This window comes from Perca fluviatilis, chromosome 8 (genome assembly GCF_010015445.1).
Source record: "Perca fluviatilis chromosome 8, GENO_Pfluv_1.0, whole genome shotgun sequence".
NCBI lineage: Eukaryota > Metazoa > Chordata > Actinopteri > Perciformes > Percidae > Perca > Perca fluviatilis.
Window position 1 is genome coordinate 31,289,866 of NC_053119.1, and position 16,992 is coordinate 31,306,857.

General features: G+C 40.7%; 1 protein-coding gene across 2 annotated transcripts in view; it reads left to right on the plus strand.

Annotated features, from left to right (window-relative positions):
- Positions 1–16,992, plus strand: part of LOC120563984 (synaptotagmin-9-like) — a 309,829-nt gene that overhangs the window by 99,800 nt on the left and 193,037 nt on the right. Inside the window, exon 2 of one of the 2 annotated variants that reach the window (XM_039808553.1) lies at positions 13,407–13,582. The exons of the other annotated variant lie outside the window; for it this stretch is intronic. Within the exon in view, the coding sequence (XP_039664487.1) occupies positions 13,407–13,582 (176 nt within the window). The remainder of the gene's footprint in view (positions 1–13,406; positions 13,583–16,992) is intronic. 2 annotated transcript variants of the gene reach the window in all.

Below are 16,992 nucleotides of genomic sequence, written 5' to 3' on the forward strand. Positions count from 1 at the left end.
TGCGTCCCTCCCTCTTTCACTCCCTCTCTCTCTCTCTCTCTTCCTCTTTCCCTCCCTCTCTATCCCTCCTTCCCTTCCTCCCTTCCTCTCCCCCTTCCTCCCTCCCTCTCTCCCTTCCTCCCTTCCAGAAGTCACCATGATGGAATGTGTCAGTGTCAGAACTTGTTGCTATGGTGATTTCCACAGTGCAGGGATAGGGGGAGACAGTGTCTTCCATGGGTCAAACATATCCATGTAATGATAATTAATCCTCTTAGGTTTCTTCTGTAATTCAAAAACCGTGGGTCCAAACGGCAAAATATTATGATAAAAGATAAAAGTCTGGCGAACGTATTGATGTGGTTTTTATGTTTGTGGTATGAAAGAAATGGGACACAGAGCAGGTAACAAACAGGGAACCATCTGCATACTTCAGATACTTTTTTCAGTTTCTGTCGGCAGTTGGTATCAAGAGAGCCAAAAGTGTATGTCTGTTGGATTCCATAGTTACATGTCTGCGACCGGCACAAAATTTCCTACATTTTGACCAACTATGGTTTATAAAAAGTGAAAACTGCAGTGTAGACAGGAATTTGTTTGGAAAACTTTCAAAGAATCATAATGCAGCTTCACCCTCTAGCTCTCACCATTCTCTCCCCATACAAACACAATGGAAAATCTCAACCGGTCTGAAGAAGTACTGCAGCTTCATTTTTTTTACAGTTTCTATCGGCAGTTGGTTTCAAAATAAAAAAAAGTAAAGGTCCGGTGGTTTCCATAGTCACATGTCTGCGACCGGGACAAGATTTCCTACATTTTGACCAACTATGATGTATGAAGAGTGAAAACTGTAGGCGGGAGATCAATTTGTTTGGAAAAAATTTCAGAGAATCGTACTGCAAATCCACTGTTTCTACCGGCAGTTGGAGTGTCTAGAGCAAAAAGTCTACGTCCGGTGCATTCCATAGTTAGATGTCTGCGACCACCACAAGATTTCCTACGTTTTGACCAAGTATGATGTATGAAGAGTCAAAACTGTAGGAGGTAGACCAATTTGCTCGGAAAAATTTCCGAGAATCGTACTTCAGCTCCACACTCTTACTCCCACTCTAACTCTCAACATTCCGGCCCCATACACACACATTGGGAAATCTGAAACAGTGAGAAAAGACGACGATACGTAAACTGTGATTTCGTAGAAACCGTGCTTGATATCCGAATGCCCATTCAGCCCAATAAAGGCCAAAGTCTTGTCTTCGGTTTAAACTTTTAATTTTTTTTCCACATTGAAGTATGGCGATACAGCATGGTCCCAAAGACGAGTTGTTTTGAGCGATGTTAAGCGATTTGCCGAACATTTCCCGTTAAAGTCTATGGGAAATTTTGCGCGTTTTTTTGCCGATTTCGTGAAAACCGTGCGGCAAATCTCTTAGAAAACACATAGCACACCATTCCCGAGCGTTACCCACGTGATGATGTCATTTGTGTGCGCGTGTTGGCAACGCTTCGAGAGCCTTAGCGGGACAAAAAACGGACGGAATAATAATATTAATAATAAGTATGAGAAACAATATACATTGTGCCGATTGCTGCTGTTGCAGCACATCGGCACACTGAATAAGTATGAGAAACAATAGTCATTGTGCCGATTGCTGCTATTGCAGCACATCAGCACACTGAATAATAAGTATGAGAAACAATAGTCATTGTGCCGATTGCTGCTATTGCAGCACATCGGCACACACTGAATAGTATGAGAAACAATAGTCATTGTGCCGATTGCTGCTATTGCAGCACATCGGCACACTGAATAAGTATGAGAAACAATAGTCATTGTGCCGATTGCTGCTATTGCAGCACATCGGCACACTGAACTAGAGAATGCAATTTCTGAAGAAATTGCGGTGTGAATGCTGTATGTTGAAAGGCTGACGCTACACTGCTGATTGCTGACTTGAATTTTGTGACAAGAAGGTAAAGTAGTGAGAATAGTTGAAAAAGTGGGAATGGTTTTAATAGTATGAATTTCTTAAAACGTTGAATAATACCCAGAATGTTTGAAAAGTGTGGCATGTTTTAATTGTTTTTTGTTGAAAAAGTGGGAATGGGTATAATTAGTTTGAATGTCTTTGAAAAGTTAAATAATACACAGAATGTTTGAAAGATGTGGAATATAATGATTTAATATTTTTAGTTAATTTTAAGATGAAGCGGAATTTGAATGAAGAAGCAGCTAAAGGAGAATGAATGAGTCTGAAAAGCAGGAAATATGTCATTTTGGGTAATCTCAATCAACTGACACAGACACATACAAATGCACACACACACAGGAGAGGTGATGGTGCAGTGGATTTGACAGATGCCTTTGGTGTGGGAGACCTGGGTTTGATTCCCACTGCGATACATCAATCATTGTTTCGCTGAGCAAGGCACTTAACCCCTAGTTGCTCCAGAGGCGTGCGACCTCTGACGTAAGTCGCTTTTGATAAAAGCATCAGCTAAATTACATGTAATATAATGTTGTGTAAAACTCACAGGCACTTACAAAAACACACACGGGAGGATGGTAAGATAGGAAAAGGAGAAGAGGAGAAGAGTAAAGGAGAGGAAGAAAGGAGGAGAGGAGTAGTGGCACACCTTTGATAGCCCTGCTTCGAGCTCGGAAACCATAACTTTTTTCGCTTAATTTTTAATACACACACATAGAGACACACACACACTCACACAGACAGAGAGACACACACACACATACACACAAACAAACAACCACACAGACAGAGATATACACACAGACACAACCACACACTCACAACAACACAAACAGTCACACATAGTCACTTCACAGCAACAGCTTAACATGTCAGGGAGACCCACACACACATACACACAAACAAACAACCACACAGACAGAGATATACACACAGACACACCCACACACAACCACACACTCACAACCACACAAACAGTCACACATAGTCACTTCACAGCAACAGCTTAACATGTCAGGGAGACAAACACACATACACACAAACAAACAACCACACAGACAGAGATATACACACAAACACAACCACACACAACCACACACTCACAACCACACAAACAGTCACACATAGTCACTTCATAGCAACAGCTTAACATGTCAGGGATCAGATCACATGACCAACTGCAGTTAAAGTTGCCATGACTACTCCTATTTCAGAGAGTTCTTCAAAAAGTATGAATGGAAATTAAAAGTTGTATAAAACTCAGTTAATGAAAGATTATCCATAAACCTAAGGAATAATTTACCATTAGTATAGGAGAGGATGGAGGAGGAGACGTGTAGGAGAGGAATAGAGGAAGAGAGGAGAGGAGTTACACACACGCACACAGACAGACAAACACAGGAAGAGGAGAAGAGAGGAAGAGGAGAAGAGAAAAGGAGGAGAGGAGTAGGGAAAGAAGAGAGGAAGAAAGGAAAGGAGTTACACACATACCAACAGATAGACAGAAACACAGGAAGAGAGGAAGAAAGGAAAGCAGTTGCACACACACCAACAAACAGAGGAAGAGAAGAATATAGGAAGAGGAGAAGAAAAGGAGAAGAGAAGGGAAAAGGACAAGAGGAGAGGAGTAGAGAAAAAAGAGAGGAAGAGGGGAGTTAAAAGGAGAAGAGGTGTTATTTGTAATCTAACATGATGTGATGATGGACTAACCAACTGACTCTGATAAGTGACCTCAGGCCTCAACACCAGCAGCTGTTCTCACAGAGACTAGGAACAGTAACTTCACAGCATTGGTCAACATGTCAGGGATCAGGTCACATGACCAACTGCAGTTAAAGGTTGCTATGACGACTCTTGTCTCAGAGAGGCCTTCTCACAGAAACAAGGCTATGATGCACCTTTGATAGTCCTGCTCCTAGCTCAAAAACCCTAACTCCTATCTCTTAATGTTTAATACCGTGAGAGACATAACAACCTGCTGATCATCCTGTCCAAGAATGGTGTGTGTTGTATAAGAAATGTGAGGACAGCAGCTGTCTGAAAAGGGCCTGTTTCTCTTCTCCTCCTGGTATTTCTGGTAGGATTTAGTACAGGAGGCAGTGCGGCAGTTGGTGGAGATGGTTTCACTTGGAAGCTCATTGTGCCTCGTGTGAAAGTCATATTGCCTCCCTGAGCACATTGTTAGAAAGGGCACAAGATTACCTACATTTTGATGTAAACGTAATGTATGAGGAGTTAAAACTGTGGATGGTAGCTCAAGGTAAAAAATATTTAGCTTATGCATCTTTCCACTCTGTCAGTTGGGCCCTGCCCTCTGAGTCCGAACATTCCATCCCATACACACCAATGTAAAAATGGCAGAAAGACATTAGTTCTAAGCTTCAAAGAAGACAGATTATTTTAAAAAGTACTAATGGGATTTGAAAGTTGAATACCAAGACTGAATGTATGAAAGATGGGGAACGTTTTCATGTTTGAATGGAGTTTCTCGGTGAATGTATGAATGAGTAGCTAGCAGTTGAAAATGTGTGAAAATGTGTCAACTTTGAACATTTTGTCCATCCGCTTTAATGGGGATAAAACATTGAAAATCTCGGAAATTATAAATGTTATGAATAATAAAAATAGTAGCACACCATTCTGATTCAAGCCGAACGTTTTGATGTATGAATGAAGTTTCTATGTTGAAAAATGTGGAAGGAGTTAATGAGCAAAAATCCAGCGGAAGAAATAAATAAATATTAGTGTAGTAGAATATAGATGCCTCCAGCATTCACACCAACTAAAGAATGCAATTTCTGAAGAAATTGCGGTTTGAATGCTGTATGTTGAAAGGCTGACGCTACACTGCTGATTGCTGACTTGAATTGTGTGAGAATAGTTGAAAAAGTGGGAATGGTTTTAATAGTATGAATTACTTAGAAAAGTTGAATAATACCCAGAATGTTTGAAAATGTTGGCATGTTTTAATTATTTTTTGTTGAAAAAGTGGGAATGGGTGTTATTAGTTTGAATGTCTTTGAAAAGTTGAATAATACAGAGAATGTTTGAAATATGTGGAATATAATTATTAAATATTTAATATTTAAGAACAATTTAAACCACTTTATAACGATGTTAACTTATTTCACAAATGCACTGCTGTATGTTGAAAGGCTGACGCTTCACTGCTGATTGCTGACTTGAATTGTGTTAGAAGAAGGTAAAGTAGTGAGAATAGTTGAAAAAGTGGGAATGGCTTTAATAGTATGAATTATTTAGAAAAGTTGAATAATACGCAGAATGTTTGAAAATGTTGGCATGTTTTAATTGTTTTATTGTTGAAAAAGTGGGAAGGGTGTAATTAGTTTGAATGTCTTTGTAAAGTTGAATAATACCGAGAATGTTTGAAAGATGTGGAATATTATGATTTAATATTTTTAATTAATTTTAAGATGAAGCAGAATTTGAATGAAGAAGCAGCTAAAGGAGAATGAATGAGTCTGAAAAGCAGGAAATATGACATATTGGGTAATCTCAATCAACTGACACAGACACACGTACAATTGCACACAAACACACACACACACAGGAGTGGTGATGGTGCAGTGGATTTTAAAAATGCCTTTGGTGTGGGAGACCTGGGTTTGATTCCCACTGCGATACATCAACCAATGTGTCGCTGAGCAAGGCACTTAACCCCTAGTTGCTCCAGAGGCTTGCGACATCTGACATATATAGCAATTGTAAGTCGCTTTTGAGAAAAGCATCAGCTAAATTACATGTAATGTAAGACTCACAGGCACTTACAAAAACACAAACAGGAGGATGGTAAGATAGGAAAAGGAGAAGGAGGAGAGGAAGAAAGGAGGAGAGGAGTAGTGGCACACCTTTGTAAGTCCTTCTTCGAGCTCGGAAACCGTAACTCTTATCTCTTAATGTTTAATACACACACACACACACAGACATAGAGAGACAGACACACACACACACACACACAGACACACACATACACACAACCAAACACAACCACACAGAAAGAGATATACACACAAACACAAGCACACACACAACGTCTTCGAGCTCGGAAACCGTAACTCTTATCTCTTAAAGTGATGGCTCGGTGTATCACCCTAGGGTCCTTTGCACCATGACCTCGAGCCAAACACCCCCCCAAAAGCTTTTTTCACCTGGGTCTAACATTGGGAGAGCTAGCTAGAGTAGCGTTATCAGCTGAATAGCTTAGCGCAGGGGCTAATGGACCCACGTTTGTATCTTGTAAGTTACCCCACTAATAATGTCCGAAATGATACCAAACGTCTACAAGTAGTACAAATAGGTTATGCTCTCATAAAACGATGGATTGGAAAGTTTGTAAGTACACCAGAAGTTTATGAACACTTGCCTGCTCTCCTCAGCTCTCTGTTGCCGCTGCTGCTACAGGCAGTTAGACAAGTGCTTAGGGCCGTCTACAAATTACTACACCGAAAAGAGTTACAAACAAAAATATTTATTAATTCAATGATTAAATAAGGTAATGTCTCCAAACTTACCTCAATTATTACTTGTCTCCTGCTAGTTATACTACAGCACTTACTTTAAAAAAAAAAGTTAAATTAATAAATATTTTTGTTGCATCTCTTTCGGTGTTGTTATTTGTAGACGGCCCTAAGCACTCATCTTACTGCAGCAGCAACAACAGCGCAGAGCAGAAGCCAGCAGGCAAGTGTTATTTACATAAACTTCTGGTGTACTTACAAACTTTCCAATCCATCGTTTTATGAGTGCATAACCTATTTGTACTACTTGTAGGCGTTTGTGTCATATTTCGAACGCGTGATTAGTGAAAAAACGTAAAACGGTTCCGTTAGCCCCTGCGCAACTATTCAGCTGATAACTCTAACTTTACGCTAACTCTCCCAATGTTAGACCCAGGTGAAAAAAGCTTCTGGGTGGGTGTTTGGCTCGAGGTCATGGTGCAAAGGACCTTAGGGTGAATTACTCCGAACCATCAGTTTAATGTTTAATACACAACCACACAGACAGAGATATACACACAAACACAACCACACACACAACCACACGCTCACAACCACACAAACAGTCACACATAGTCACTTCACAGCAACAGCTTAACATGTCAGGGATCAGGTCACATGACCAACTGCAGTTAAAGGTTGCTATGACGACTCTTGTCTCAGAGAGGCCTTCTCACAGAAACAAGGCTATGATGCACCTTTGATAGTCCTGCTCCTAGCTCAAAAACCCTAACTCCTATCTCTTAATGTTTAATACCATCAGAGACATAACAACCTGCTGATCATCCTGTCCAAGAATGGTGTGTGTTGTTTAAGAAATGTGAGGACAGCAGCTGTCTGAAAAGGGCCTGTTTCTCTTCTCCTCCTGGTATTTCTGGTAGGATTTAGTACTGGAGGCAGTGCGGCAGTTGGTGGAGATGGCTTCACTTGGAAGCTCACTGTGCCTCGTGTGAAAGTCAGATTGCCTCCCTAAGCACATTGTTAGAAAGGGCACAAGATGTCCTACATTTTGATGTAAAAGTTATGTATGAAGAGTTAAAACTGTGTATGGTATCGCGAGGTAAAGAAAATCCAGCTTCTGCCTCTTTCCAATCTGTCAGTTGGGCCCTGCCCTCTGAGTCCGAACATTCCATCCCATACACACTAATGTAAAAATGGCAGAAAGGTATTTTTTCTAAGCCTCAATGAAGACAGATTATTTTAAAAAGTACTAATGGGATTTGAAATTTGAATACCAACGCTGAATGTATGAAAGATGGGGCACGTTTTTAAAGTTTGAATGGAGTTTCTCGGTGAACGTACGAATGAGTAGCTAGCAGTTGAAAATGTATGAAAATCGGTCAACTTTGAACATTTTGTCCATCCGCTTTAATGGGGAAAAAATGTCCGCTAATCGTTGAAAATCTCGGAAATTGTAAATGTTATGAATAATAAAAATAGTAGCACACCATTCTGAATCAAGCTGAACGTTTTGATGTATGAATGAAGTTTCTATGTTGAAAAATGTGGAAGGAGTTAATGAGCAAAAATCCGGCGGAATAAATAAAGAAATACATTTTAGTGGTGTAGAGTATAGATGTGAATGCCTCCAGCATTCACACCAATACATTTTAGTGGTGTAGAATATAGATGTGAATGCTCCAGCATTCACACCAATAAATAAATAAATAAATTTTAGTGGTGTAGAATATAGATGTGAATGCTCCAGCATTCACACCAATAACTACAGAATGCAATTTCTGAAGAAATTGCGGTGTGAATGCTGTATGTTGAAAGGCTGACACTACACTGCTGATTGCTGACTTGAATTTTGTAAGAATAAGGTAACGTAGTGAGAATAGTTGAAAAAGTGGGAATGGGTTTAATAGTATGAATGTCTTAGAAAAGTTGAATAATACCTAGAATGTTTGAAAGGTGTGGTATGTTTTAATTGTTTTTAGTTGAAAAAGTAGGAATGGGTGTAATTAGTTTGAATCTCTATGAAAAGTTGAATAATACCCAGAATACTTGAAAGATGTGGAATAATAAGTTAATTTTAAGATGAAGCGGAATTTGAGTGAAGAAGCATCTAAAGTAGAATGAATGACTTGAATTTTGTAAGAATAAGGTAAAGTAGTGAGAATAGTTGAAAAAGTGGGAATGGTTTTAATAGTATGAATGTCTTAGAAAAGTTGAATAATACCTAGAATGTTTGAATGGTGTGGTATGTTTTAATTGTTATTAGTTGAAAAAGTAGGAATGGGTGTAATTAGTTTGAATGTCTTTGAAAAGTTGAATAATACCCAGAATACTTGAAAGATGTGGAATAATAAGTTAATTTTAAGATGAAGTGGAATTTGATAAAAGCATCAGCTAAATTACATGTAATGTAATGTAACAGGCACTTACAAAAACACACACAGGAGGATGGTAAGATAGGAAAAGGAGAAGAAAAGGAGAGGAGGAGAAGAGTAAAGGAGGAGAGGAAGAAAGGAGGAGAGGAGTAGTGGCACACCTTTGATAGTCCTGCTTCGAGCTCGGAAACCATAACTGTTATGTCTTAATGTTTAATACACACACACACATACAGACAAAGAGAGACAAAAACACACACAAAGACAGAGAGAGACAGACACACACAGACAAAGAGACACACACACACACACACACTCACAGACAGAGAAATACACTCAAACGCAACCACACACACAACCACACACTCACAACCACACATAGTCACTTCACAGCAACAGCTTAACATGTCAGGGATCAGATCACATGACCAACTGCAGTTAAAGTTGCCATGACGACTCCTATTTCAGAGAGTTCTTCAAAAGGTATGAATGGAAATTACCAGTTGGTCAAGACCTGGGTTTGATTCCCACTGCGATACATCAACCAATGTGTCGCTGAGCAAGGCACTTAACCCCTAGTTGCTCCAGAGGCATGCGACATCTGACATATATAGCAATTGTAAGTCACTTTTGATAAAAGCATCAGCTAAATTACATGTAAAGTGTTACATTTAACACTCACAGGCACTTACAAAAACACACACAGGAGGATGGTAAGATAGGAAAAGGAGAAGAAAAGGAGAGGAGAGGAGGAGAAGAGTAAAGGAGGAGAGGAAGAAAGGAGAGAGGAGTAGTGGCACACCTTTGATAGTCCTTCGAGCTCGGAAACCGTAACTCTTATCGCTTAATGTTTAATACACACACACCCACACATACAGACAAAGAGAGAGACACACACACACACACAGAGACACACACACATACAGACAAAGAGAGAGACACACACACACACACAGAGACACACACACAGACACACACATACACACACACATAGACAAAGAGAGAGAGACACACACACACACACACAGGGGCGCCGCCAGGAATTTTGGGCCCCATGACAAAAAAATCAAATTGGGCCCCCTCTGCGCAGCTGTTGTCACCACATCTCTAGGACCTAACTGTCCTATCAAACGCTTTACAGAACTCTAATTAAAGGTTTGCAACTGTCTTGCTGCTTGTAGTTCAATACTAGTACTAGCACAATATTTACCGATGGTGATTTGTACATGCATGCAAGCAGGGGTTACATTGGAATTAGTTATGTTGGGGGGCTCTCCCTAGGGGGGTCCGGGAAAAAAATTGAAAAATAAACATTTAAATGGCACTTTCTGGAGAGTTTTGTGCAAAGAAATGGAGAAATTGAGTCTTACATGATATGTGCAAAACTGCAAGATTAAGAGCCTATACTCTGCATTGTTGTAGTATCAACAGGTATTAGGGCATTTAGCATTTACATTACTGTTAATCAGTCATCACTTGATGATACACATTGTATTACCTTGTTATGATATAAGAAGTGACCCATACAATAATGTGCCACATGAAGAGACAGTGCAGCATATGACAGTAGCAACAGCTGAGAAGATTTGGGTCTGTGGTCACCAGGTCCACCTCACACAAACTTCCTTCTCCCATTCTCTCTCTTTACTAACACACACACACACACACACACACACGGTACCGAGTGGGGCTTGGTCAGCGACATGAACTCGTAGCGGCCGGTGGAAATTCCGAACACCGAGCTTCCACCGCTGTGAACGGGGTTTTGAGCTTTAGGAGAAGGCATTCTATCTGTTAATCCTACCGACGGAGACACTAGGCGTTATGTAGTTGACCCGCAGTGGTGAATTGTCTGCAGTTCTGGGCGGGTTGTTGCCGTGTTCTGATTGTTGTCATCTCAGCTCCGCCGAGACAAAATAAACATGCCATTTCAAAAATCTTTCATTTATTGTCAGAAATATCATGTTTTCAAAAGCATCACTTTCATCATATTTTTTGTGACATATTTAGACTGCAAGCAGGCACATCCGGACACGAGCAGGCTTATGTGCTGGGGCTGAGCCCCGGAGAGCCCCGGCCCAATTTAATTCCTGCATGCAAGTCTAGTATGTAGTTCACTGTTACCAGTGTCTGTCAGTTGGGTCCTGCCCTCTGAGTCCGAACATTCCATCCCATACACACCAATGTAAAAATGGCAGAAAGACATTAGTTCTAAGCTTCAAAGAAGACTGATTATTTTAAAAAGTACTAATGGGATTTGAAAGTTGAATACCAAGACTGAATGTATGAAAGATGGGAAAGTTTTCAAGTTTGAATGGAGTTTCTCGGTGAATGTATGAATGAGTAGCTAGCAGTTGAAAATGTATGAAAATGTGTCAACTTTGAACATTTTGTCCATCCGCTTTAATGGGGAAAAAATGTCCGCTAAACGTTGAAAATCTCGGAAATTATAAATGTTATGAATAATAAAAATAGTAGCACACAATTCTGAATCAAGCCGAACATTTTGATGTATGAATGAAGTTTCTATGTTGAAAAATGTGGAAGGAGTTAATGGGAAAAAATCCGGCGGAAGAATAAGAATAAAGAAAGAAAGAAAGAAATATTAGTGTAGTAGAATATAGATGTGAATGCCTCCAGCATTCACACCAATAAGTATGAGAAACAATAGTCATTGTGCCGATTGCTGCTATTGCAGCACATCGGCACACTGAATTAATAATAAGTATGAGAAACAATAGTCATTGTGCCGATTGCTACTATTGCAGCACATCGGCACACTGAATTACTGTCAAATAATGTTGATGAAGTAAATCCCATGCCCTAATAAGAAAAGTCTGTAGATACACTACTGGTCAAAAGTTTTAGAACACCCCAATTTATTTTGTTTTTAATTGAAATTTTAGCAGTTCAAGTCCAATGAATAGCTTGAAATGGTACAAAGGTAAGTGGTGAACTGCCTGAGGTTAAAAAAAAAAAAGTAAGGTTACCCAAAAAAAAAAAAATTTAAATAATGTACATTTCAGTATTTTATAAAAAGGCCTTTTTCAGGGAACAAGAAATGGGTAAACAATGTAAAGCTGTTCTGCAGCATGGGAGGTTGATCAACCTTTGAAAGTTGGTGCTACCAATTCCCACAGGTGTTCCAACTTGTCTGGATTACTTACAACCCCCTCTGTTTGTATAAAAGTATTGTTGGTGTACACTGTGGTACCGTACCCTCGTGAGCATTATTTGAACAGTATTGTAATGCAGAAAGTAGTGTGTTGCTATAAAACTGGTGGGAAAAAGGCAATTAACAATGGAAGAGAGACAGACCATCATAACACTTAAGAATGTAGGTCTTTCCTACAGAGAAATTGCGAAGAAAGTCAAGGTGTTAGTGAGTACAGTATTCTTCACCATCAAAAGGCACTTAGAAACTGGGGGAAACTCTGACAGGAAGAGGTCTGGCAGACCTAAAGCCAGAACAGAATCAGAAGACAAGTTTCTGAGAGTCAACAACTTGCGTGATAGGCGGCTACAACAACAGTTTCGAGCACAGCTTAATGGTGGTCGTAATAAGCAAGTCTCAGTTTCAACTGTAAAGAGAAGACTTCGAGCTGTAGGTTTGATAGGTCGAGTTGCAGCAAGAAAGCCATTGCTAAGACGTCAGAATAGAAACATTGTCAATGGACTACTGAAAACTGGAAGAAGGTGTTATGGACTGATGAATCAAAATGATGAAATCTTCGGTTCATCACGCAGGATTTTTGTACGCCGTCGAGTAGGCGAAAGGATGGTTCCTCAGTGTGTGACATCAACTATCAAACATGGAGGAGGAAGCGTGATGTTCTGGGGCTATTTTGCTGGATCCAGGGTCTGTGATTTGTACAGAGTGAAAGGCACCCTGAATCAAAACGGCTACCACAGCATTTTGCAGCGCCATGCAGTACCCTCTGGTATGCGCCTAGTTGGTCACGGGTTCATCCTACAGCAAGATAATGACCCAAGTCCAAGCTATGCCAGAACTACCTTAGCAAAAAAGAACAAGATGGTAAGCTTAAAAACATGGAGTGGCCATCACAGTCACCAGACTTAAACCCCATTGAGCTGGTTTGGGATGAACTGGACAGAAAAGTGAAAGCAAATCAACCTACAAATGCCACACATTAATGGGAACTTCTGCAACAGAGTTGGGAAGAACTTTCTGAAGAATATTTGATTTCCATTGTAGAAAGAATGCCACGAGTGTGTTCATCTGTTATATCTGCCAAAGGGGGCTACTTTGATGAGTCCAAAATGTAGAATACATCTTTTTATAAAAGAATTTTTCTGTAAAATAATGTAAGGTTTTTTACTGTCATTTGACGGTAAGTGTTTGGCAACTTTGCTGCCAGACTTTTTACCATTTTTTTTTTACTTTTTTACTTTTATACAGTGTACACTGAGAAAATAGTAATATGTTTTCCTTCTCATTTAGTAGTATGAATAAACACAGTCTGTCCTCCCTGGGGAGCAGGGTTTGTCTGTGCCAGCATTTTTTAATGGCAATGCTATGTTCACTGTTCACTTAGTCCCCCCTCCCCGCCTCTCTCTTCCATCTCTAGATGTATCGGTGAGCCTTTTGTCCCTGCTGGTCACCACCTGTGGTTTGGCTCTATTCAGCGTCTCCCTCTTTGTCTCATGGAAGTTATGCTGGGTGCCACTGAGTGGCCGTTTCCTCCCAGATGTCTTCAAGGGGGCACACTGCTTGGGTGGAGACCAACAGCCCGTCCTCACAGAGGTAAGGAGAAGAGGCATGTGTATCTTTTTGTTATCGCTGATGGGCGCATCATTCCTCTCCATCTCTATTAAAGGAGAATTACGGCCAATTTTTACATTAATCTTGATCGCTATAAATATGCGAGTACTGTCGATAGAAGAAAAAAAACGACCCGAATCTGTGCTGGCAAACTTGAGTTGCTGCAGCTACGTCTACGAGCATCCACTTAGCTAAAACAGCAGTTGTCAGGGCATATTTTAGAGTCTCTTTGTGCCTCTTGACAGACACAAAATGCAATAAAAATGTCAATGTGCAACATGAAGAGGGCCCTTTCGTGACAACAAGATCAACTCAGACATTGATTAAATTCACCTACCCTGTCTCGATCCTGCCAGTAGCTAGCTTGCCCTGCTAGCTACTAGCTGCTAGCTGCTGTCTAGGATGAGTGTATGGATTAGCCTTCTCTAACTGTACGTACACACCACCGCCGACTTGAGCTGCCAAGAAGCTCTGGCCGCCCTGTCAAGGACGCTTGTCAGAAAATACGGGGAAGCTTTTTGATGCTTTGGCTGCTCTGACGTGGCAGCATTCTTCGATCGTGTTCAACACACGATTGAAGAAAAAGCACAAGCAGCCACTGCACGGCCAATACATTGACACTAGAAACCTTTTATAAATTACATATATAAGGACAGAATTTGTATTGTTTGCTGGTCGCAGCAGTGTCTGTTAGCAGTTAGCTTGCTCGTTAGCCGCTGAACCGCAGCAGAATGCAGGCAGAGCGAGCAGCCGCTAGCTGTTGATCCGTGCAGGATTTCACCGTGAGCGGACTTGTTAGAGGCCGTGTGACCGGCAGGTAACGTTAACTGGTCCCTATATGCAAACAACGTCATATCATAAATGATAGGAAACCCAGCAACGGAGTTAATGTTTTGGTAGGAACGAAAGTTTATATTGTATGTTTCTCTGGAATCAGCCAGTGCGAAGGATGTCTATATTCCGATTGGTTGCTGGCGTTTGTCGCTGCTTGCCGCTGAACCGCATAATAGCTCATTAGCATAAAGTTGACATACTTTCAACTTTCTGATTGACGCTCTGGTTGCTCAAAATGCCCAAAATGCGACGCCGACAGATTTGCCGCTCCTTGCAGCTGAGAGAAGCCAGCTTCCATTGAAAATGAATGACTTCCGGTAACTTTAGAAGCTCAAGTCGGTGGCAGTGTGTATGTACACAGTAATGCTATCACTGTGCAAGCCACAGACATCATTTGGCCCGATTCCATGTAGTTACATGACTGATATGGTCATAACCACTACAGTGCTCAATTACCTATTTTTGAGGGGGAATAAACTTCAAGTTTTCATCGCAAAGGCATGACCTGTCCTCTGGAGGACACAGCCAGACCACCAGACGCTCAGTGGATTGTTGTCGGGAGCGGGAGGTGACGAAAGCGGGGAGAAAGCAGAAGCAAGGATGCCGGTCGGGCCTGCTAATAAGGGAACAACCACACATATCGCCACTGCCAAGCCTCCTCCTCACCAACACCAGATTGATCGCACACAAAATGGATGAGCTACAAATACACACGGAACTACTGCGTTATGATTATCTGATTACATAATAGTAATACTAATCTAATATTATCTATGCCTGGCTGAATCCCGGACGGCAACTAGCAGCTAGCAGGGAAAGCTAGCTACTGGCAGGATCAAGACAGGATAGGTGAATAAAAAAAATGTCTGAGTTGAAAACGCATCTCGTTGTCGAAGAAATGTAAAAAAACGGCCGGAATTCTCCTTTAATCTCTATAGCAGCAAGAACACACGCAGCGCCCCACATACAACACACAGCCATTAAGCTTGTCTAACAGCTTGAACTAGGGTGACCAGACGGCCCCGGTTTCGGTGACCTGTCCCCGGCTGGAGCTGTCCCCGGAAATGTCCCAGATTTTCACAGTGACTGACAGATCCAAAATTGGAATGAAAGAAAGAAAACATTGACCAAAAGTATAGTTGCGCTGACTCGCACGAATTACTGTTTATTTACATGGAGTCTGGTGGGTATAGTGAACACAATTTCGCGGACTTTTTATATTTAAAAAAGGATCTTACTCTAACAGAAAGGACCTCCTTAGAAATTCTTTCCATAATGTTGTCAGACACTTAGAATATTAATCTGAGCCTGTCAGTGGCAAAACGAGCACTTTTATGAAGCTGGACAATTGACGTCCTATTAACTTACCTTGTAGCTTGTTTCGCCATTGCCAACTGCAGTGATCTCGTTTAATACTGGACAAATGTCAAAGGAAATATTTCCTCAATAGTTTTAATTGTATCTGATACTCAATGAGCTGTTGCAGAAACAAGCCCAGAATGAAGCAATAAAGCAAAAGCTGTCAGATAAATGTAGTGCAGTAAACATTACAACATTTCCCTCTGAGGTGTAGTGGACTACAAGTATGAAATAGCAGCACGGGCGATTCTAGGCTCAGACCTTTAGGGGGGCTCAGCACCTAATGAGAATGTGACACGGATATAGCGCATTCAAAAGTGTTAATCTGCGTCATGAAATTAGCAACTTTTTCAAAACTGCACTCCTGCTCTCCCTCTGACGGATAGAGACTCAGCCAAAGGCGTGACCTGGCACAACCACCTCAACCAATGTTCTTTTTCCGTTATAACTGACTGTCAAACTGGATAATAAAAGAAGGTTCTGTGGCATTCATTGTTTGTGTTTGTTCATGTTTCACAAAGAGTTTAACCTGAGCCAGACCGACAACAAAGAGAGAGAATAGAAATCATATCACATCCATACAGGGATAGTAGTATACAGTTCCTCTGAGCCCTAAAGGATTTAGGGTCCAGACGCTTTTGCCCTCATGACATTCACTTATGCCAATAATCAAAATAATAATGTCATTTATTGATATCACACACACAGCAATGCTACACAAACATTTGTGTTGTCTAAAACAGTTCTCCTATATATTTGGAGTCATGCAGTGCAAAAATAAACATAATGAACATTATAACTCATATAAAGGACAAACTATTTACATTTCTTCAAAAAAGGCCCAAATGTATGCCAAATCTCAAAACATTCTTCTCTGTAGAACGGTAATAGACTTGAGTGACCTATCTTTCCCACTATATGCTCTTTGTTCTCGCTCAGATTCCCTGGAGTGATCTATCTTTTCCACTACATAGTCTTTGTGTGATGGACCTGCCTTCCCATTGATTGAAAAATGTCAACACAATCTCGCAAAGCATCATGGGAGATTTATGCTAGACGGTAGCACGGAGCTAACGGCAGAAATGACTGAAAACGTGATAAATTATGGACATCAAGTTGATAAATCTAGGATGTAAGAGTTTGGATTTATTGCTCAACAACTCCGAAAAAAGGAACAACTTCCAGGCTGGATTAAAAAA